Here is a 23,004-nt window from a genome sequence, read left to right as displayed (position 1 = left end):
TGGACAAAGGATGCTGATTGAAAGCAAAGGACAGATGGATCCTTTTGCAGCTTGGCACATGATGGAGTTGTCAAGCAAAATTTCAGAGATGACTCAGACTTGCAGCTGACTCATGTTCTCTTCGGATTAGAGTTTTTTCAGCATCCAACTTTGGTGGTTTTTCAAGCAGCGTTTTTGAGGATCAACATGAGAACATGAAAGATGGTTATTCGTTCTTATTTTGGACTTATCATTGAGGGGGGGAATGTTAGCCTCACTCTCATGAAAACAATTCTAAGTCCAAAACAATTAAATTAATTAAAATCATGAAAGTTAGGATTTAATCTCACCTTTCTAGATTGAGTTTGTTCCTCATGGTTAGGAGTCAGTTTAGGCTTAGTTGGTTGAGAGATTCTTTCCAACTAGTTAGGCTCCTAGATTAGTGTTTGGTTGAGAGATTTGCTCAACCATAGTGTCCAAGATAGACATACTATCTTGAGACAAACTTCCTCATATATTTATTTGTACTATTATCATTATTTGTACATTACATTGAGAGTGTGAGGAATATAATACAGTGAGGCTCTGGCCTTTTCCGCCATGTTTGGTTTGGGTATATTTCTGCTATTTATTTTATGAGTGTTTTATTAGTTTATTAAATTCCTTCATGTTTGCTAAAAATAACAAATAAAAACCATGAATTCGCTTTTAAAACGCGTTGTCCTGAACGCAGTTTTTTCAAGATTTTTTTCGAAAAAAAACACCATAAAAATCAGGCGATTTTATCGACAAGGGTAAAAAATCGCGATTTTTTAAAAACATGACGATTAAATCGTGATGTTTGCAACACCGATATAAATAATATTATTTTATTAAATAAAAAAGTATTATACACCTAAATGTCCATTAAGGGGTATTTGTGGAAATCCTGAGAATAAATATTTAGAAGAGTCAAGTAAAAGTATTAACATTTTTAAATAAAATGCAAGGTGTGAGTGTTATATACCTAGGTGGGATAATATGGGGTACCAAGGGAGGTACCCAAGGTAATAATGTAATAATGGGATGAGCCATAGTAATAAATAAGGTGGTTAACCCATATCATGTAAGGGACCACAAGTAGTTAATAATAATGTAATGGGCCTATGGTATTAGTTGATGGTATGAGGGAACCATGGTAATGACCCATGGTATTGTATGTATGAGGCCTATATAGAGGCTAGAGACTCCATGTCAAGGAATATAGTCAAGGATTATTGTATGAACAGGCATATGGCTTGTGGAGTGTTCTCCTTCCTTAAGGAGTGAATGTATGGTGTTGCCCTACCTTAAGGGTTTGATAATAAAGAATCAATTCTATCTATTTTTATCTTGTTATTTATTGGGTATATTTGTATTCTCATATATTTTTGGATCAGATTTACAACAATTGGTATCAGAGCACTTTCTTGGGCAAACCGCGGAGAAATTTTTATTTTATTTTATTTTTTGCAAGGTTTCGGGGGCGGCGAGTTTGCAGATTAGATCTGTAAGTCTTGGTGCAATATCTATAAATTCTAATTGCAGATCTAGATTCTGTGTGAAAAAATAGCCGATTTCAAAAAAAAAATCGGTCGAATCGGAGTCCGGATGAAGGAGATATCACTGATTTAAAAATCAGTGGGGTTGCAGATAATTTTTTAGGGCAGCGAAATTGCGGCGCAGATCTGGACGTCCTAACACAAGATCTGCAAAATCTAATTGTAGATCTGGATTCTTTGTGAAAAAATACCTAAATTCAAAAAAAAAATCAGTCGAATCGGAGTCCGGATGAGGGAGATATCGCTTATTTAAAATCAGCTCTTTTTTGCAGAAATTTTGGTGACGGCGGGAGAGTTGCAGCACAGATTTGAAATTCCAAGTGCCTAGATCAAGATTTCTACCACATGAGTAGATGCAAAATAATTGTTCCATTTCTAAAAACAGGTTATAATAGGGATTCTGAGCAATATTGACGGAATTGTGACCATTTCAAATTTTTGCCAATATTTTTTGTGATGGCGGCCCTAGATCGGGCTTTGAGGGACTTGTATAAATTTGATGGCTCTCATCCAGCTAGATGGATAGCGCAAATGGAGCAGTGTTTCAATCGGAATTGCATCTATGATAATGAGACTCAGCTTATGGTGGGAAGCATGTACTTGGACTATGAAAGACGACAATGGTGGCAAGAGCATCAATGTTCCAATAGAAAGTTTTGGACTTGGGACATGTTTACAAAAGCTATTATGGACCTCTTTGGCCAAAAAACTATTCTTGTTGATAAGCTCACACAGACAGACACTTTGCCTAGCAAAGAGCTTATTTTTACAGAAAAGAAGGAAACCATGGAACCTAAAGGGTTATTTTCTACTGATGCTTTCTTATTGCAGGTTCATGGATTGATTCAGAAGGAGAAAATTGTTGTGACTATAAATCCTAGTTGCAAGCAAAATCTTATAAATGTTAATTTGGCAAAAAGATTGCAAGTTCCAGCAAAACACATTGAAACTGCACAAGTTGATAATGAGGATGTTCAAGTGTACAAGGATTTGAAGATTTCTATGGATAAATATGTGTTGCATGGTGATTTTTTTGCTTCAGAGATGGATAATATGGATGTTGTTTTGGGATATCCTTGGATGGAATCCGTGGGTACTATCAATATTAATGTGCAGAAGAAATTCCTGTAGCTCTGGTATAAAAAGAAGAAAATTACATTACAGGATATTTCCATCAATAAGCAGGTAGAGCACATGGAGGCTGAAGCGGAAGATGTTCCAGGGACTGACATATCAGCTGATGAGCCTTTGATGATCAAGAAGAAAAAGTTACAGGTGATGATACATCAGAGGAGGGCTCAGTGGTTGAAGTCATATTGAAAAAGAAGACACCACAACAGGCACCACAGCAGGGTGAAGTAAAAAAAAAGCCATCGTGGGTTAAAACTTCAACATATCATCACCCACATCACCCCGCAAGATAACCATCAAGATGGCAACCAATTAGCCACATGGACAACAACCCCCGCATGACAGATCGAGAGGAGCGAAGATCCACCTACTACACATCCACACAGAAGAGCTACCACAGTCAACCTCCATCTCAAGCGAGTGAGACACCAGCGAGATCGAGGGTTCACCTTTCTCTTGGATAGCTAGATGCACGTGCATGGTATCAGTGGACTACTCTTTTGAGTAGATCTTATTATTTGTGTTCTTCCCATGTTTCAGGGACGAAACATGCTTAGGGGGGTGGAATGTTATATACCTAGGGGGGATAATATGGGGTACCAAGGGAGGTACCCAAGGTAATAATGTAATAATGGGATGGGCCATAGTAATAAATAAGGTGGTTAACCCATATCATGTAAGGGACCACAAGTAGTTAATAATAATGTAATGGGCCCATGGTATTAGTTGATGGTATGAGGGGACCATGGTAATGACCCACGGTGTTGTATGTATGAGGCCTATATAGAGGCTAGAGACTCCATGTCAAGGAATATAGTCAAGGATTATTGTATGAACAGGCATATGGCTTGTGGAGTGTTCTCCTTCCTTAAGGAGTGAATGTATGGTGTTGCCCTACCTTAAGGGTTTGATAATAAAGAATCATTTCTATCTATTTTGATCTTGTTATTTATTGGGTATATTTGTATTCTCATATATTTTTGGATCAGATTTACAACAGTGAGGATTAAGTGAAATAGTACAATTTTTTGACTGACACAAAATAGAATCAATCATCAATGATAAAAAAATGGCATCTAGTTTAGAATTAAAGGAAGGAAGATTTTTAGAAACCTTACCCAGCTATGCTAAAGTGCTTTTTAAAATTAAGGGAACTCTCGCAGGAAAAGACGTTACTATTTCTATCTCTCCTGCTGAAAGTAAAAATTATATAAACCCTAAAATTGCAAACCAATTGGTGATTCCTGAGTTAAATATAATCGAAAAATTAGACTTCTTGGACAAAAAAAATACGAAATAACTGATTTACAGTTAAACATTGGAGATTATACATTTATATCGCAATTCTCTGTTCAATCCCTATGGAATGATCAAGGTGACATTATTCTGGGATCACCATGGATGGAAACTCTAGGGTCTTTCATCCTAAATACAAAAAAGAAGTTTTTGACATTTTCATACAAAAAGAAAAAAAATAACATTACAAGATGTTACATTGAAGCCAAATTCAGTAACGCCAGAAGACATACAAGATATTTCAAAAGTAATTTTTCAAGAAGGTAAAAAAGTACTACAGAATATGCAAAGAGAAGTTGACAAGATCACTGTTGACAAAAATGAAGAAGTTTCTCGGCTTAAAGACCATAGTGAAAAATTATTGATGCAAATTAAGAAGCTTAAGAATGACAAGAAGTCATTGGAAAATAAGATGCAACAATTTATCAAGAAGGAAGCATCAAATGTAGAAGTGTTAAGTTATGGTATTTTCTATGCTTAGTGCAATTTACTTCAATTTCTTCTTATTAGCCCAATTTCATTCACTGTTTAGCAATCATAGTAACATAAAGTAAAATGCTGATAGAACATAAATAGATCGATAGAAAACAAGCTAAGACAAGAGACACCAGATGTGGCGGCTAGCCAGGGACAAACCCCAATGTGGGGAAACCCTTTTATCAATTCTTTTATAATCTTCAATAGTTCAGCAAAGAGAGAAATAGTACAAATATACAAATTTGTAATTTTATGACAGCAGCAGCGAACCCTAACCAGCAAATTCAAAGCTGGTCAAACAAGATAGAATTGACCTCCAATCAGCTTGGTCAATATCCCACTCAACTCGGCCTCCAACAGTATGAAGAGGCAGCCCAAAAATAGTCCAAAAAACTCAATGAAAAGAAGTCAACAGAAGTGAACCTGCTGCTAGCAATTAGGGTAGTCAACACTGGTCAAACCTGAGGTCAGATTGCCTCGGTTTGCATGAAAAAAATTTTGTGGCTTGCCTAGGAGAGATAGCCACACCAAAACCGTAGTCCTAGAAGGTCCATGTTGGTCAAAGAGACCTTCTGCAACCCTAGTCAAACTCAGTCAACGTAGTCAAACAATTTTGCGTCCTCCTTTCTGCGTCCTCCTTCTTCCCACATGAGAGCTGCTCCTTGTGTGTACCCAATCAACTAAGGAGAGAGAGAAGAATGTGAGAGATGAGATGAGTGAATAATGCCTCAAGGTAACTTGTATTTATATGAGTCGTTGAGGATGTGTGCCACACATTTAGTTGCTGGCCGACCTTGACAAATTGTCAAGTAAATACAAATAAATTCATATCTCCATAAATACATGTCGGAATTGGATGATCGTTAGATCAATCCTACACCTCTCGACGAGAGGAATCCAAGAAAAATATCAGCTGCCATAAATAAGATGACCCACATGGAGTTTGGCCCTAGTTGCCAATTTTAACACTCCCTCTCAATTAGGGAGAACTCCATTTGCTAATCCATTGGACTGTTGGTACTATCTCTGCCATCAAATGCACTGCTCGGCTCTGCTCTTCTATGCTGAACTATGAAGAAGAAGAAATGATCGAGGATGTATCATACCATCCTCTACTAACCCGAAGTCAGTCCCAGAGAGTGTGTCATACCACTCTTACTGATCCTAGATCAGTGCCAAAAGAGAGTGAGCTATGTCACTCTTACTGACCCAAAGTCAGTTCCAATTGATCTCAGATCAATGGAGGTCATCTTAGCATAGGGAGTATGGTAGATACAATGATGCGTCCATCAATAGTACTCCTATGGTCCCTAACTCCATTTCCCTACTCATTGGCTAAATGAGAGGTACTTCCCATGAGTCCTAGACTGCATGGGTAAGATGCCTCGACAGGAGAACCACTCATCCTGTCCATAAGTCACCACGGGGTATCACAGGGGAAGGTTGAACCATTCACCTTGTACACAGCGCACCACTAGGGGATGGTGAGTCGCCCTATGGTCGCTTGTCTCTCCAAGAAGTACGCCAAGCCCCCCGGAGCTCCCAGAGCTCGATGTATGTATCAGACAGGACCCTCTTAAGAGGGTCTCTCAACAAATCCAAGTTGTTCTCTGAAAGTCAAGAATTTGACCTTTCCTAGGGGCTTCGTCAGAATGTCGGCCACTTGCTCATCTGTATCGATATGATGGAGCCTTATTGCTCCTCGCTGTACCATATCACGGATAAAGTGGTACCTGATATCGATGTGTTTGGAGTGATCATGAAATACAGGATTCTCTGATAAATGAATCCCACTCTGGTTATCACACAGGATCACAGTAGTATCCAATGTATTACCAAACAACTCGCTGAAGAGCTTCCACAACTAGACAGCGTCATGAGAGGCCATACTCGCAGCAATGTACTCTGCCTCAGCGGTGGTCAACACCACCGACTTCTGCTTCCTGCTCATCTAGGATATTGAGGCAGATCCCAAAGAGAAACAGCACCCGGAAGTGCTCTTTCGGTCCACCACACTGCCTACCCAATCAACATCATTATATCCATGTAGTCTCACATCTCCAATAGTGTATCTCAACCCATGAGTGATTGTGCCACGAAGATATCTCAACAGATTCTTGGCACCAATCCAATGTGAGTGGTGAGGCTCAACCCAGTGTTCTACGGGGTTGCGTCCCCCCACCTGGGGGTCGAGTTTCCTAGCTCCCTCGTGCTCCGAGAACTTGGGGATGAGAGGGGGTCATTTCCCCACACTCCCAAAAAACAAGGTATGCGAGGAAACTTGAAAGGGGTCGTTTCCTTCATTTTTGGGGTCGTTTCTCCATGCTCCCAAAAAATAGGGTACGCGAGGAAACTTGAAAGGGGCCATTTCCTTCATTTTTGGGGTCGTTTCCTAGGCAAAAGTCTTCTTAAGGGGCCTTGAGGGGTCGTTTCCCTAGAAAAAATTTGCAATTTTTTTTTATGAAACAAAAAAGTCGTAATTTTTAATATTTGTTGACCGACCGGGAAGGGTTTACGTTATGTTCATTTGACATTTCATTTTTTGTTTGCTCCTTTGTTGAACTGAACACTGCCGCCATCGCCAAGCAACCTTCTGTCTGCTCCATTGAATGGAACGTTGTCGCCATCGCCAAGAAACCTTCTGTCTGCTCCTTCGTTGAACAAATTACCTTGATCAGTTATGCTCATTTATCTTTTGATATGTTCTTATTTTATTTTGTCTCTATAAAATTAAAATTTTTGAGACTTGATGTTTCACACTTGACTTTTATAATTTTATTTCAATATTCAATATTCAATGTTCATAGTTGGAAGTGGAACATCAATATGGTTTAAAGTTTAAAAGTTTAAACATTTATAATTTATTTTCATTGTGCATTGTTAGTAAGTTAGTAGACTAGTAGTTACATTGTACAGTTACAAACTTACATGTATGATGTATGATTATAATTTATATGATAATGATATCAATGATCATGCTTTTCGTTTTCAGTTATATGATTCATCGATTTATATTTTATATTTATACGTTTTTAAGACCCTGACTTCCCCCACGTTTCCTAAAAAATGGTGGGGAGCTTTTGCATAGGCTGCTCCTGCGTATCCCCGCTCCCTCGCCTCGTCCCGGAAACTTGGTGGAACATTGGCTCAACCATATGTTGGCTCAACGTGTTGACTGCAAAACATATATCCAGACGGGAGTTCACCAAGAACATCAATGCTCCTATGAGTTGACGATACTCGGTAGCATTTCCCAAAACAAGTTTGCAAACATTACCGCTTAACTTCTTGAAGTCAAGCTCCATTGGGGTAGTCACGGGCTTGCAGTCCACCATACTGAATCTCTCCAATATCTTCACCACATATTTTCCTTGAGATAGGAAAATCTCCCCTGGTTTTTGCCAAACTTCCAGCCGTAGGAAATAGTGCATCAGTCTTAGGTCCTTCATCTCAAATTCAAAAGCCAACTCCCTCTTACATTTGTGAATGCGAGGGTCTGCACCTATCAGAAAGAGGTTGTCAATGTACAACACTAGTATGAGAGGCTTATCATCTTCAACCTTAAAGTAAAGGTTTGGATCGGCTTCACTCCTAGTGAATCCCAGCTTCATCAAGTAGCTATCGATCCTCTCATACCAAGCTCAGGGTGCTTGCTTCAGCCCATAGAGGGCTTTCTTCAACCTACACACGTGATATTCCCGATCATGAATCTCAAATCCCTCAGTTTGTTCCACATAGACTTTCTCTTTGATTGAACCATGCAAGAACGCGGTCTTGACATCCATCTGATGTAGGTTCCATCCTTGCGAAGCAGTAAGGGCTATGATCAAGCAGATGGTGGTGTATCGGGCAACAGGTGCAAATATCTCGTGATAATCTATACCTTCCTTTTGAGAGAAGCCATGAGCAACAAAACGAGCCTTATACTTTTCAACACTTCCATCAGCTCCATGCTTTATTTTGTAAAGCCATTTCGAAGTGATAACTGTTTTGTCCTGGGGTTTGGGGACCACATCCCAGACATCATTCTTCATGATGGACTCGTATTCCTTAGTCATAGCATCCTTCCACACTTGATGCTTTACAGCTTCTGTGAACGATGACAACTCATTTTGAATGATCGTGCTCATAATGGTCAAGTATCCCTGACACCTGGTCGACTTTTTACTTTCATGGAAAGTCCCTCTGGGTGCAATGTGTCCTTTGGCATCATCAAGTGTCCCCTTAAGCCATGAGGGCCTCTTCCTAGAAGAGGAAAGCTCTTGCGGAGGGGGATCAATAGGGTCCATAGGTTCTTCTACTTCGGGCATTGTCTCATCTTGCTTTTCCTCCAGTTTCCTGGTGTCAGCTTCCTTAGATTTCATTAGTATAGGAAGATTGTCAACTTTGCTAAGAGCCATATCTTCGTCAAAGGTGACATCATGGCTAATCTCGACTTCCCTTTGACCAGCCACATAGATTCTCTAGCCCTTAGAATTTTCTCTATAGCCCACGAAGATTCCCTTCTTTCCAGATGTATCCAATTTATTCTTTTTCTCTTTTAGCACATGAAAACATACAGGACTTCCAAAAATTCTAAAATGAGATACATCAGGTTTCTTACCAGTGAACATCTCTTCGGGAGTCTTGGAACCCAATGGTTGATGAGGGCATCAGTTTTGAACATATACGGTGGTATTCGCAGCTTCAACCCATAGAAACTTTGGAAGCTTTTGATCATGGAGCATAGCACGGACAACTTCCACAATTGTACAATTCTTCCTCTCAGCCACACCATTTTGCTCAGGGGTATATGGTGTTGTGGTCTCCCTCTTAATGCCAGCCTCTTTGCAAAAGTCATGGAACTCATTGGATTCATACTTAGTCCCATTATTAGTCCTTAAGATCTTGATCTTCTTTTCGGTTTGATTCTTGATCATGGCTTTGAAGTGACGAAACCAGAAGAACACTTCATCTTTCTTTTTCAAGAAGTATATCCAAGTCTTGCGAGAATAATCATCTGTAAAGGTGAGGTAATATAAATATCCTCCCAAAGAGTTCACAGGCATCATACCAGATATGTAGGAGTGAACCAATTGCAATATATTAGAGGTCTTGCTATGGCTTGAGGGGAAAAGGTCCCCTTTTGAGCTTTCCTTTGGAACATCCCGGACATACACCTTCTTGCTCTATTTTGAACTTGGGCATCCCGGTTACCATTTGTCTCACATCGGGCAGAGCCTTATAATGAAGGTGGGCAAACCTCCAGTGCCATAGTTCGGACTGAAGAGATGTGTCACAAGACATGACTCCTAGCGGGCTTCCTCCGACTTGATATAGAGAGTCAACTCAAAACCCAAGAGTGAAAGCATCTTTAAAATTATTTTTCCATGCACGTACCTTGCCATTGATGAAGGCCACTTTGTAGCCTGTCTTCCATTGCGAAAATGGATACCAGGTTCTTCTTGAGATCAGGTACATATATGACTTCTTGCAAATGAATTGTCTTACCCTGATTCAATTGAAGAGTAACATTCCCCACACCCTTCACGGGATAGGTGGAGTTGTCTCCAAGAATAATTTCCAGGTTGGTCTCCTTCTCTATCAGATTAGAGAGAGCTTCCTTGTAACCAGTGAAGTGCCTTGAGGCACCACTATCAATAAGCCAATTTCCCAATGAGTCCGGAGGAGAAGTAGTAGAGAGGGCCAATATCAGATAATATTCATCTTGCTTATTGTTAACAACATTAGATTCATACTTGGAGTTTCTTGCCTTCTTGGAGGGTTGACCACTTCCTTGATTTCCGACATTCCTCTTTCCTTTGCCATTGAACCTGCCATTCCTTTGATTGTGGTTGGAATTGCCTTGGGAGTGATTTTGATCATCGTCATGAGATGTGTCCTTTCTATTAGGACACTCCCTCACATAGTGGCCAATTTTGTTGCAAACGAAACATCTTCCTTTCCTTCCACCTTTCGATCCGACCTTTCCTTTAGATTTAGACCCAGAATTATTTCTCCTTTTAGCATGAGAGGAGAAAGTAGTGGGGTTGCCTTTAAATGCAGGCATTTCTTGCTCTTCCATCCTTGTCTCTTCTTGAATGGATCTCGCCATCAATTCCTTAAATCCTGAAATTACATTATTTTTTAGAAGAGTGGTTCTGAATACATACCATTCGATGGGAGCCCTCCAAGAGTTGTGATAGTCAGTTCCCTGTCAAGAATGACTTCCCCAATTGATAGGAGATCATTCTTGATCTCGGTGATCCTTAAGAAGTAGGACTGCATATCCTCGTCTTTAGCCTTCTTAATTTCCTTCAGCGTATTCTTGAGGAACAAAACTTGATTTGCATCACTAACTTTAAACAAGCTTACCAGTCTATTGTAGATTTCCTTGGAGGTGTTCAGCTCGGAAACGTAGGCCACCAAGCGCTTGTCGATAGAGTCCTGGATGATCTTCTTTGCTTTGACTTCACCCCTTGTCCACTTGTTCCTTGCAACAACCGGTGCATTTGATGGAGGCTCAATAATTCTGCCTCTCACATAGTCCAACACTTCCTGCTCTTCCAATGTCAGATCGAGAGACATCTTCCATCCATGATAGTCAGACTTCTCACGGAGCTTGTCTTCGGCGGGGAAGTGTGATGAGGAATCCATGAAGTCTTAAGACTTTTTCCAACAATCTTCAGTGATCGCTCTTGCTCTTGCTCTTGCTTGGGCTTTGTCTTCACCTCAACTCTAATACCATGTTAAGTTATGGTATGTTCTATGCTTAGTGCAATTTACTTCAATTTCTTCTTATTAGCCCAATGTCATTCACTGTTTAGCAATCACATTAACATAAAGTAAAATGCTGATAGAACATAAATAGATCGACAAAAAACAAGCCAAGACAAGAGACACTCGATATGGCGGCTAGCCAGGGACAAACCCCAATGTGGGGAAACCCTTTGATCAATTCTTCTATAATCTTCAATAGTTCAGCAGAGAGAGAAATAGTACGAATATACAAATCTATAATTTTATGACAGCAGCAGCAAACCCTAACCAGCAGAGTCAAAGCTGGTCAAACAAGATAGAATTGACCTCCAATCAGCTTCATCAATATCCTAGTCAACTCGGCGTCCAACAGAAAGAAGAGGCAGCCCAAAAACAGTTCGAAAAACTTAGCCAAATGAAGTAAAAAATAGTCAACTTGCTGCCAATAATTGTGGCTATCAACGTTGGTCAAACCTGAGGTAAGATTACCTTGGTTTGCATGCGAAAATCTGCGGCTTTCCTAGGAGAGACATCCACACCAAAACCGCAGTCCTAGAAGGTCCACACTGGTCAATGCTGGTCAAAGAGACCTTCTGCAACCCTAGTCAAACTCCGTCAATGTCGTCAAACAGTTTTGCGTCCTCCTTCTTCCCACGTGAGAGCTGCTCCTTGTGTGTACCCAATCAACTAAGGAGAGATAGAAGAATGTGAGAGATGAGATGAGTGAATAATGCCTCAAGGTAACTTGTATTTATATGAGTCATTGAGGATGTGTGCCACACATTTAGTTGCTGGTAGACCTTGACAAATTGTTAAGGAAATACAAATAAATTCATATCTCCATAAATACATGTCGGAATCAGATGATCGTTAGATCAATCCTACACCTCTCGACGAGAGGAATCCAAGAAAAATATCAGCTGCCATAAATAAGATGACCCACATGGAGTTTGGCCCTAGTTGCCAATTTTAACAAGAAGTCCTAGTTGAAGAGGAAGGAATAAATGTTGATCTAGTGAATATCACATCTCAAGAAGAAGACAAGCTAGTTGAAGAAAAGACACACTTAGATGTCACAGTTCAAACGATGAACATCCCAAGTGAAGGCTCTGTAACCAACTCAACAACATCGTCACCTGAAGTAAATCAGAATATTGCCACACACATGATAAGGGAAAGACAAACCAAAAGAACCCCTTATCTACATCTGAATCACAAGAACAGACATCTCAATCAATCTACGAATCTGTATCACTCTGAACATAAAACTTATGTTCCGAAGACTACTAATGTCAGTACAATTCAGTCTTGTGATAACAATTCACACGAAGTATCCATTAACCACAAGATTCCACAGAAGATTAATTTAGGATGGTCAGATCCATTCTCAGTGCGACAATTTTGTTTATCACTTAGAGCATCATATCGTCTTGTTTCGACAAAGATGACAGTTTCGAGACAAGAAGACATTCGAAGCAGAAAAAATAGTTCAAACCTTTGATTAGTAAGCTTTGAGGACAAAGCTTTTGAAGAGGAAGACAATGTTATGAATAAAATATATTAAATATAAAATGATAATTGTAATAGTGATTAGTTAATTAGTTTTTAGGTTGAAGAGGCATGTCTAAATGGGACATGACTTTCCATGAAGAGGCACCTACCTAGTATATAAGTAGGCCCCTCATTTTCATTTGTAACATCATTCTTATTCATACATTTTAATATATATTCTTGTATCTGAATGGGGATCTTTATATTCCAAGTCTTTTGGAGTATTTAACCTGAAGAACGAACTTTGTTCGTTCCAACCAGCAACATCTCAACATGTTTTTGTTCTAGTAATGTATTATTCAGAGGAGATTTACCAACCTATAGAATCATTAACTCTGTCCTACCATGACCATAATTTGTTGAAGGATCCGTTATTTTATTTAAGGTAACAATGAGAGAGAGGTCAGTGACGTTAGCCATATTCAATATTTTCTATGAAGAATTGTTATTGATGTCAAAGGATGAGTGGGCCATTCAAAATGGATGGATTCATCATGTCCAGGCTATAGATATTGTGAGCAACAACCCCATTGTGATTAACTATCTTGTGAGTTGAATGATAATTGTTTAAGTGGTTACTGTAGAATGCCTATTTTCTATATTCTATTTAGGAAACATTCAAATAGGCCTTCTCTTGAATCACATGGTGAATTCTGTCATTGTTAATTTATCAAAAGTTCTATCTTCAACTTCTATATGTACTTTAATAAGCATTAAGACTTGAATAGTAAGAATGTGCTTGCCTTCTGAACTTTCAAGTATCACAAGTCACATGTTCAGTCTGCCACTAGTGGATGGTATATTTGACATCACACCAGACCTGTTCAAAATGATCATCATTGGCATCACAGTGATTAGAGCTCAAATATGATAGAATCAACTTTACTTGAAATGTACAGGTCAATTTGTAAGAACAAGTCAACTCCTCCACTATAAATAAGTCAACCTCCCCAAGGGACATGTCGATTCACACATGTTTGAATTGGTATAAATAGACCATTCGATTCCTCCTCTTGGACATCCAACTGGGCAAAGGAGAACAAAAAAAGAAGTTAGGATCTGAAGAAAAAGACAAGTTGATAACTCGTGAACTTGGTGACAAAAAAGAAGAACCCGTAATTGACATCTCAGTGTTTGGATCTTGTTTTTTGGGTGGATTTTTGTTTGTTTCTTGGTGGATTTCTTGTTGGATTCATTGATACATTGTGAAGAAGTTTTCTACCCTTGAAGCAGGCTCGTGACAAGGCACTTTCGGCCCTGTGGAGGGACTATAATACAGACTTGTGACAAGACCTGTGACAAAGTTTTTTCAGCCCTATGGAGAAGTTAAAAATAGAGATCGGTCCTAAAGTTATACACCAGACTTCAACCTTCAATTAGAGAAGATAACCTCGCCCTCGGAGCAAACCTAGTAACAGACCTACTCGACCTTTGAGCATACCTATTTAAGCTGGAATTCTCGAACCTATGGAAGAGACCTCTCAGATCAGTGGACATTTTGGGCAGACCTCGATCTTTGGAAAGAAGCCCTGGGCATGTGACAGAGCTCGTATTTATGGAGCAATCTTGACCTTGATTACTTGAAGACTTGAACCTGTGACCTCTGTTTCAGACCTGTAGCTCAGATTATACTCCTTGGACAGTGAACAAAGTACTTGATTCTCGTGCTATATCTCAGACTTGTGTTCAAATACCTGAGTTTGATTAAACACATTTGTAATCTCTTTGGGAACAAAGGATTAGGAGTGATGTCTAGAGCAGACTTGGATGCGAAGTAAAGATTGTCATAAAGTCCTAGTTGACTGTGACCTTGACCAAGCTTCTCAAACGAGTTTTTGAAGAGTTTTTGTAATAAATTATTTGGAGCACCTTTGAAAATATATATGAACAGACCTTGTTGTCCTTAGTAGTCTTTGAAGGTCTTTGTTGTAGCAGACTTGGAGCATCGTCTGAGCAGGCCTTGAGGAGTGAAGAAGCTTTCGTTGAAGCGCACTTTGAACTAGATCTTGAAGCAGATTATGGTCCAACACTTGAAGAAGTCTATGGATTGAGACAAGCCTTGAAGCAGACCTTGTAGTTATCTTTAAGAACCTTTGAAGTATTTTGGAGTGACCCCAGATCAAGAACATTTGAGCAGTTGTTAGAGATCATGGAGCAGCCCTTTGGAGACATTTGTTGAAGTAGATTTTGGAGCAGTATGTGAAGCATTATTGGAGTTTTGTTGGAGACCTCTTTCTAGACTTGTTGAAAAAAATTGTAGAAGTCTTGAAGCAATATTAAAGCCACCTTGAAGGATTTGAAGTAAATTGAGAACATTGGAGCTCTAGAGGATTGGAGTCCTCATACAAGTTTGGAGCCCTATAAGAAACCAGGTTGGAGCCTGGATTGATATTTGAGGATTGGAGTTCTCATTTAAGCTTGAAGCCTTGTAGAAGTTAGAATTTTGTTGTACTATTTGGAGCCTGAATTGTTGTAGAGCATTGGAGTCCTCATTGTTTTTATTAATAATTTTTTTTTTTTTTTCTTATACTACATCTTGTGTTCTGGTAAAATTTAACTGGAATAATATAATAGTTGAAAGGAAATACTAATTCACCCCCACGACCCCCTCCCCTTCCACTCTCTCCCCCCTCATTATTTCCAACACTAAGTATATGCAACATTAACTTCACTTCAACTACAGTGACATCTATAAGAATTGTCTTCATCTTGATATATTTGAACTAAAAAAGGTACTTGCTCGTATATGACTGTCTTCAATAAAGTGAGTATTTTTGTGGCCAAATATTATTCAAGCAAAACAATAACAAGATCATCTCATCAATTACATAGACCAAACAAGAACACTTTTGTTTCACATGATGTAGCTGGGATAGCCTCGATGTGGAAAATTCTTCAAGTCCAAATCCTATTGATTTGTCATGAAGACAACAAAGGTTTGATGGCAGTGACTTAATGAGTCCATATGAATTATGTTTTGAATTGTTTTAAAGTTATTGAAGTGGACATATTTTCAGTAACAATTTTGCTAAATATATTTTGAGCAAGTGGCACGTGAGTAAATTGTTGAAATTTGAAACATGGCATATCAAATTTGTCATCAAGATGTTTTGTTTAAGAAGTGAATAGATGTTTTGTTTAACTTTGGATTAAATATGCGCTTGTAAATTTCAAACAACATTTGAAAATTTTGGTGGTGTGTTTCTTTTTCATTTTGCAATGCATGGTTTTTAGTACTTTTTAGAGAATCGTTGGGAATATTTTGAAGTGCCAACTATGGTCCCATTGTAAAAAATAGAATTTAATGATCTAAAACGAGAGATCATATCTATACATAGATATTATTAAAAGTTAAAAGAATCAGTATTAATAGCATTGTTAATAGTAAAGATAAAACCACGATGGTTATTAACGATTATTAATCACAACGAGGAAAGCAGCATATTATGTTGCTTGTGATATTGAGATTTTCATTGTGTCTTTTGCGGCTATCAAAAAGAATACTGAGAAAGATCAACGAATATTATGATTAGTTTTTCTAGTGACACAACTCAAAATGCAATAGAGAAGCTAGAAACCAAGATGACAAATTTGCCCAATTCTAACCAGAAATGGTATAAAATGTTATATAGAAATGATCAGTAATATGAACTGCGTCCACAGATTATCAACGTGATTACTTCTTTGGACCAAACGAATATTGGGTTTTTTTTTTAACTTTCATTTTCATCCAAAAATGGTTGAAAAAATGGGCACCTATGTCTCATGTTCATTCCGTAACTCTTGCATTGATGCTTTATTTCATACCCAATTTGCTGTGTATTTGCACAGGTAATAAAGGTGGATCATGAAGCACACGGTGTTGATGTTCCAAGTGATGTTGCAAAGATTGAGGCATTTATGAGGGAACGAAACATACCTTAGTTCCGTTACTCTTAAATTTTTTTGGAGTAATTCTATTCATTGTGAATTGTTTAGTGCAAGTTGTAAGCTCAATTTGGAGGACTCTTATCCTTCTCTTTGTCGCTATTCATTGTGAATTGTTTAGTGCACGTTGTAATCTCAATTAGAAATCCTTTTATCCTCTTCTTTGCCTCAGAGGCCAAAGAATAATTTTCATTCATCTTTGGAGTCGATTTCAACATTTCGTTCTTATTGTACTGCATTTCATTCTTATAATACTTGCAAAATAATTTTACAATTTCAAGCCTTAATATCCAATATAAATTGCATATAGCGACATAATGTTCTTTTGACAAAACATCATAGTGAACAAAACATTTAGTATTTTTCATAATTTTTTTTGTCAAGTTATCTGTGTTCCTTGACTTGTGGCTTGAGAAACCATGACCCACAGACCTTCAAGCTATCAAAGCCACCTGGGGATCACACCCGGCCTAGGCCACACCAACCATAAGCTCACTGGATTTTAGCGTGTTTCCTCCCCCTAACACGAGCACAATAGCCTCCATGTGGTTCGGTCCTGGGCTTCCTTGCTAACAAGAACCATCCTCAACCGGTTGTGCTAGCAAGACTTGATATAATTAACAAATTTATTTTATTTAAATAACAAATAAATCTTCATGTTTGAGCAAATTTTGATGACTTTACAAATGATTAACCGTATAACAAAGCTCTTGTTTCAAGGTTGCAATATTGGTTTTATCAAAACAACCATTAGCTATGATTTGAAAATACTAGCATCAAACAAAATTTAAGAGTAGCATTTTATCGTTCCTACAGAGAAAGTAGAAATGCAATAATATACAATTTTCTGCTGCTTGTATATCTATTTTATAATTCAAGATATTAAACCAATAAAATCAAATCATTTATACAAGTGAGAGTACTACTCAATAATGACGTGTCATTAAATATTAGTTCATTGTTTACAATGATATTATACGTCAAAATAAACAAGTTGCATTTATTTAAGTAATATCAGTATGCTAAGTATGCTAAATGTAGGAATGAATTTTAATAGAGAAATAAAATACTAAATGTTATAAAATAAAATGTGGTTGTAAGACTTCGTGTCTACCAGTATAAGTAGGCAGTATGCTAAATGTAGGAATGGAGTCTATTAAATGCTAATATTAAATATAAAATAAAATGCAAATAAAATGAACAGAGAAATAAAATATTAAATATGATAAAATAAAATGTGGTTGTAAGACTTCTGTCTACCAGTATAAGTAAGTAGGAAATTATGGAAGGTTAATAAGTTATTGAAAAAAATGCAAGCATATAAGTGAATGAGACAAATATAGATAAAAATATAAAAATAAATGAAAAATAAAAATAAAATAGGAGAGAAAAGAATGAGAAATGACAAGCAAAAAGTCATGCCGTTTGGCCTTCTTATTACCTTAGTTCCTTTTATTTGTTCTTATATTTCCACTCTCAAATGGTCCTTTCTTGGGCCAAGGGAGTGGGGATGCTTAAAAGGTCACTAACTAACATTATAACTTGAGATTGTCATAATAAGAGAAATAAATATCCATTCAAAGCTAATTTTCTCATTTGGATTTCCATGGTAAAATATATCTATTCATCTTGAATAATTAATGTATCTGTGATTGTGTATTTTGTTTGTATGTGTGCATAGTTCGGAGTTGTATTCAATTTTTTATTCATCGCGTTAAGAGATTAAATTATGCATAGTAAAACAAAGTCATTGTGACCTATGGTTAAGTCCATAGTGTAGGGACTTTCATAGGTCGCATAATTTTTATTTTATTTTTCTTTTCTTTTTTACAACCTAACTCAAGATGATAACAACATGTTATTAGATGCAGGAAACCCTGCTTACATTCTATTAACAAATCAATGGTGCAGTCCAAGTTATTGTATTGTAAATAATAAACAAATAAATATTTCCACTACAACTAATCATCCATTAGCAACATCCAATATGAAAATCACATAGTAATTAAAGAAACATAAAATATGAGAATCACATAATAATTTTAAGGACACACACATCAATAGTCCATGATTTTACCACTAAATTTCATATCCTTCACTTTTACAATTTGATAGTTATATACAATAAATAGGCATGTAAGAAAATTTTACAACCACCCAAGATATTGTGCACCAAGGGTTGTAGTCTCGATCTCAGCTTCCATGGTTCTTGCGCTTCGTTGTTGTTGTTCGCATACACTTGTGAAGGATTTTGCATTCCGAACGAACGTCGCCAACTCACTGATTGACCTACCCGCCTACTCCTTGGATACTCTTTTTTCCTATGGACCCTCAAGTTGCGATGGAGTTGTAAAGTAGAGGAACAATACTAGCCAATGGAGGAGAACACTAATGGGTCGAGAGTTCCCTCTCTAATGGCCTCCACTACACCAAACTCACAATAGGCATCATAGTCACTATCACAATAACAATATATAATCCATCCAACAATAGGGAAAAAACATCCCTCTCCCATAGCTTGCTCCTTTTATATGTGTCTTCATAGGTGACACTTGTCACTTCATGCAAAATAATTATATTTATTAATCTAAAACTTTGATTATTCATTCATCCATATGTCATCCTCTCACTAAGGCTTTTCCTAAATTATTTACTTAAATTCTTATTTAAAAAGAATATTTTTCTTCACCCCAAAATGACTTCCTATTTATTCTCCTAGCTGTCTCTTGATCCCCTTTTTATACTTTTTATTTTGTGTTCATTACTGAAGTCAACTGGTAGGTTTCAGATTTGTTTTCCCAACTATAGCCTAGTTTATCTCAAATTGAACTCTTAGATGGAGATCCTTATGTTGGCTCTTGACAAATCGAGATTTTCTCATGAAACTAAATTTTTGTAATTTTAAATATTATTCTTTAATTTCATTCACCACTCTCTTTCCTTAATGAGGTTAAACTATCCTAAGAGTAATGTTTCTAATTAATTCTATGTTCCTTTCTCGTTTTGCTTATTAGATCACTTATATACTTTGGAATGACCTTAAATGCACATTATCTATTTAAGATTTTCCAAACGTGGAAAGGGATAGAGTTACACTATTGGTCCAGTTTTTATATTTCTTCGTCTTCTCCCTTTATCCCAAGGTTTAGTCTTTGATTCTAAACCCACACCTACTACATGGTGTGAATTAGTGCTCGTCATGGTATCATTTTTAGTTCTTAATTATCTTTCAACCTGCTCTTTCTGATGCCAAGGGTGCCAAGTCAGTTGTGCCATTTAATAATTTCCCGTTTGAAGTTCCAAGGGTGCCACACTAGTTTGTTTTTTCTTGATGCCAAGGGTGTGAAGTCAGTGGTGCCCTTAAATACCTCCCCTTTGAAGTTCCAAGGGTGCCACACCACTTGCCATTTAGGCATCATGTGACTACGTGGGGAAAAAGTTGGGCGTGATGACAAAGACCACTACCGTCTCTTGTGCCATTGTCTATTGTGAAACTATGGCGCCGGGGATCAAGGAATTTGCCTTGATGCTCGCTCCACAGTAAATTCTTGTGACCCAATCTGGGGTCCACCCTGACGACATTGTGATCTTCAAGGCGAAGGTATTTCAACATCTTCAAGCCCAAGTCATGGCGAGAGTACTAGCGGGTGAAATCAAAGACGTCCCACCTCTCCTGTGAAATTTGTTATATAAAAATTTAGTATTTTGTAAACGAATTAGTTAATTAGGGCACATGGCAAGATCAAAGATCATGCCCATTCACCAAGAGGCACCTAGGGCTGTATTTAAGCCCAGGGCCTCTCATCCTGTAAACCATCAATTTATATTCATTATTAATAAATACATATTTTTATGTCAATTTCGTTGGTTTGTCTGCACCATCTGGTATCAGAGCGGATCGCTCCCACGACGCTATTGTTGTTGGGTGATCAGGGACCATTTTTGCACCTGTTCATCGTTGCTCCACAGTGAACACACAACCACCACACCTGCATTCTACTCCGTCCTCTGACTGTGTCACCGCGCTATTCTTTCACTGTCCGATTGTGTCACTAGCGGCCATCTTTCTGCATGCCGTAAATCACCGCAACACCCCGACCAGGTGTTTCCCTCGTTATGTCTGCTAGTCATCAACCCAATCCTGCATCCCGTTACCATCCCTGTCTTCCGCCAGTCATTTGCTAATCATCAATCATCCACCGGCACCCCTGCCAGTGAATCCCTGTCCGACGTCAACCTCGTTTTTTCCACGATAGATTAATTGATTGTAAATGATATATATATATATATATATATATATATATATAGATATATCTATATATATATATATATATATATAATAATAATAATAATAATAATAATAATTTCAAATTAAGGAAGAAAGCTTAAACTGGTGAACAAATATACACCCCCACAAACCCATTCAATGTCGTCGATGACAATGATCGATTTCAGCAAAATATTGATTGATCTTAAGAATAGGATTATTAGTAACTTTGATGATTTTAACAAAAAATTAGTCGATCTCGAGAGTAGGGTTACCGGACATTCCGACGACATCAAAAAGCTTCAAGATACAAGAAATAAGATAGAACAATAGCTCAAGGAGAATCATATCAAATCCGAAATGAATCATAATCAGATAATGGCAATGTTGATTGTTAAATGTGTCAGGATGAAGATTACACCCGAACAACTATTCCAAGATGATGGAGGTAATCAACAACACAATTCATCAAATTTAACAAATTCAATAGATTTTCATGAAAAAACCGAGTCTCCAAAAAAATCATCCACTCACCATTAAGAAAATAGTAACACGACTTTTCAAAATAAGCAGCTTTGGAATACATTCTCCAATCAATACCCTCTTTTCGCTCCACCATTAGCGACATATCAACGAAGAGAAAAAATCGAGCTACCCAAGTTTGACTGTAACGAAAAATACAACGTTGCATGGATGAATAAAGTAGAAGAATATTTCAAGATTTACGATATTGAAAATGATGACGAAAAAAATAAGCACGCTTCCATGAAAATGGAAGGTGAAGCATATAATTGGTATATGTTGTGGAAGAAGACGACACTCACTATCAGTTGGAAAAAAATTTAAGGATGTGCTCTTTAAAAGATTCCAAGGTGTCAAGGAAGAAGAGTTCTTTTCAACACTCATCAGATTGCGACAGAAAGAAGATGTGGATGAATACACTCGAGAATGGGAGACCTTAGCAACACTAGTACCCAGGTTATCCGAATCTTGTCTAATCCAATCATACATCTCTGGACTTAAAACTCGAGTAGAACTTGAGCTTCATGACATTACACCAATAAAAGTAGCAAGACAAAGCAAAAACTGCTAAAAAGAAATTTGAACAAACACTGTCGTCAAAATCGAAAAAAGTATATTCGAAACGAAGAATGCCCGAGTCTATGAATACGGATAATACAAGATATGTTCCACAACATCTTCGTGAAGGCGAAAAATCTAACGTGGAAATGAAAATGATGAAAGAAGGCAAGTGCAAACGCTGTGGCGAAAAGTGGGACCCTAAACATAGGTGTGTTAAAGGAAAAGAGACAAAGAACATATATCAATGTGAAGCAACTAATAATTCAAACAATGAGGAATCATACATAAAAGGAACAGAAGATGCCCCAGAATTCCCTCTAGAATTAGATGACGGAAGCATTCTGCAAGTGACATTATCGGCTATGACAGGTATATCACAACACCATACTTTAAAATTAAAAGGACATATAAAGAAGAACAATGTAGAATCAAACATAGAAGGAATAGAAGATGCCCCAGAATTCTCTCCAGAATTAGATGACAGAAGCATTCCATAAGAGTCATTATCGTCTATAACATGGATATCACAACCCTAGACTTTAAAATTAAAAGGACATATAAAGAAGAACAACGTAGTGGTTCCCATCGACTCCGATAGCACCCACAATTTTTTAGACTCAACCATGGCAAAGGGACTCAACATTTTCATATTTCCCATGCCCAACATGAAGGTGATGGTAGCCGATGGTAAGAATATTGAAAAGGTAGGGATATGCTAGAAGGTCAAATTGCAGATTCAAGACTTTATTTTAGAATCTCCGTTCTACACTGTACCATTAGGAGGAGTAGATGTGGTCTTAGGTATCCAATGGCTACGAACCCTAGGCACTTACTCTGCCAATCATCAATAATAGTTTATAAGCTTTAATTGGGAAGGGTAGAGGTACAAGTTATATGGATTCCAAGCACCAAAAAATCAAATCACGTCATCATCACAAATGATGAAAACGATTCGGAAAGGAGCACCACCTTATG

General features: G+C 37.7%; 1 protein-coding gene across 2 annotated transcripts in view; it reads left to right on the top strand.

Moving 5' to 3' along the window:
• The window catches only part of CKS (Nucleotide-diphospho-sugar transferases superfamily protein), a 175,717-nt gene that overhangs the window by 140,784 nt on the left and 11,929 nt on the right, over positions 1-23,004 (top strand). The window contains exon 8 of one of the 2 annotated variants that reach the window (XM_089416892.1): positions 16,584-16,917. The exons of the other annotated variant lie outside the window; for it this stretch is intronic. Coding sequence (XP_089273018.1) covers positions 16,584-16,676 — 93 coding nt within the window. The 3' untranslated portion in view covers positions 16,677-16,917. Of the gene's footprint in view, positions 1-16,583; positions 16,918-23,004 lie in introns of those variants that run through there. 2 annotated transcript variants of the gene reach the window in all.

Source organism: Pinus tabuliformis, chromosome 3_2, assembly GCF_031772625.1.
Source record: "Pinus tabuliformis cultivar Carrire ecotype Pingquan chromosome 3_2, CPIR1, whole genome shotgun sequence".
NCBI lineage: Eukaryota > Viridiplantae > Streptophyta > Pinopsida > Pinales > Pinaceae > Pinus > Pinus tabuliformis.
This window is presented reverse-complemented; position numbering and strand designations above follow the sequence as displayed.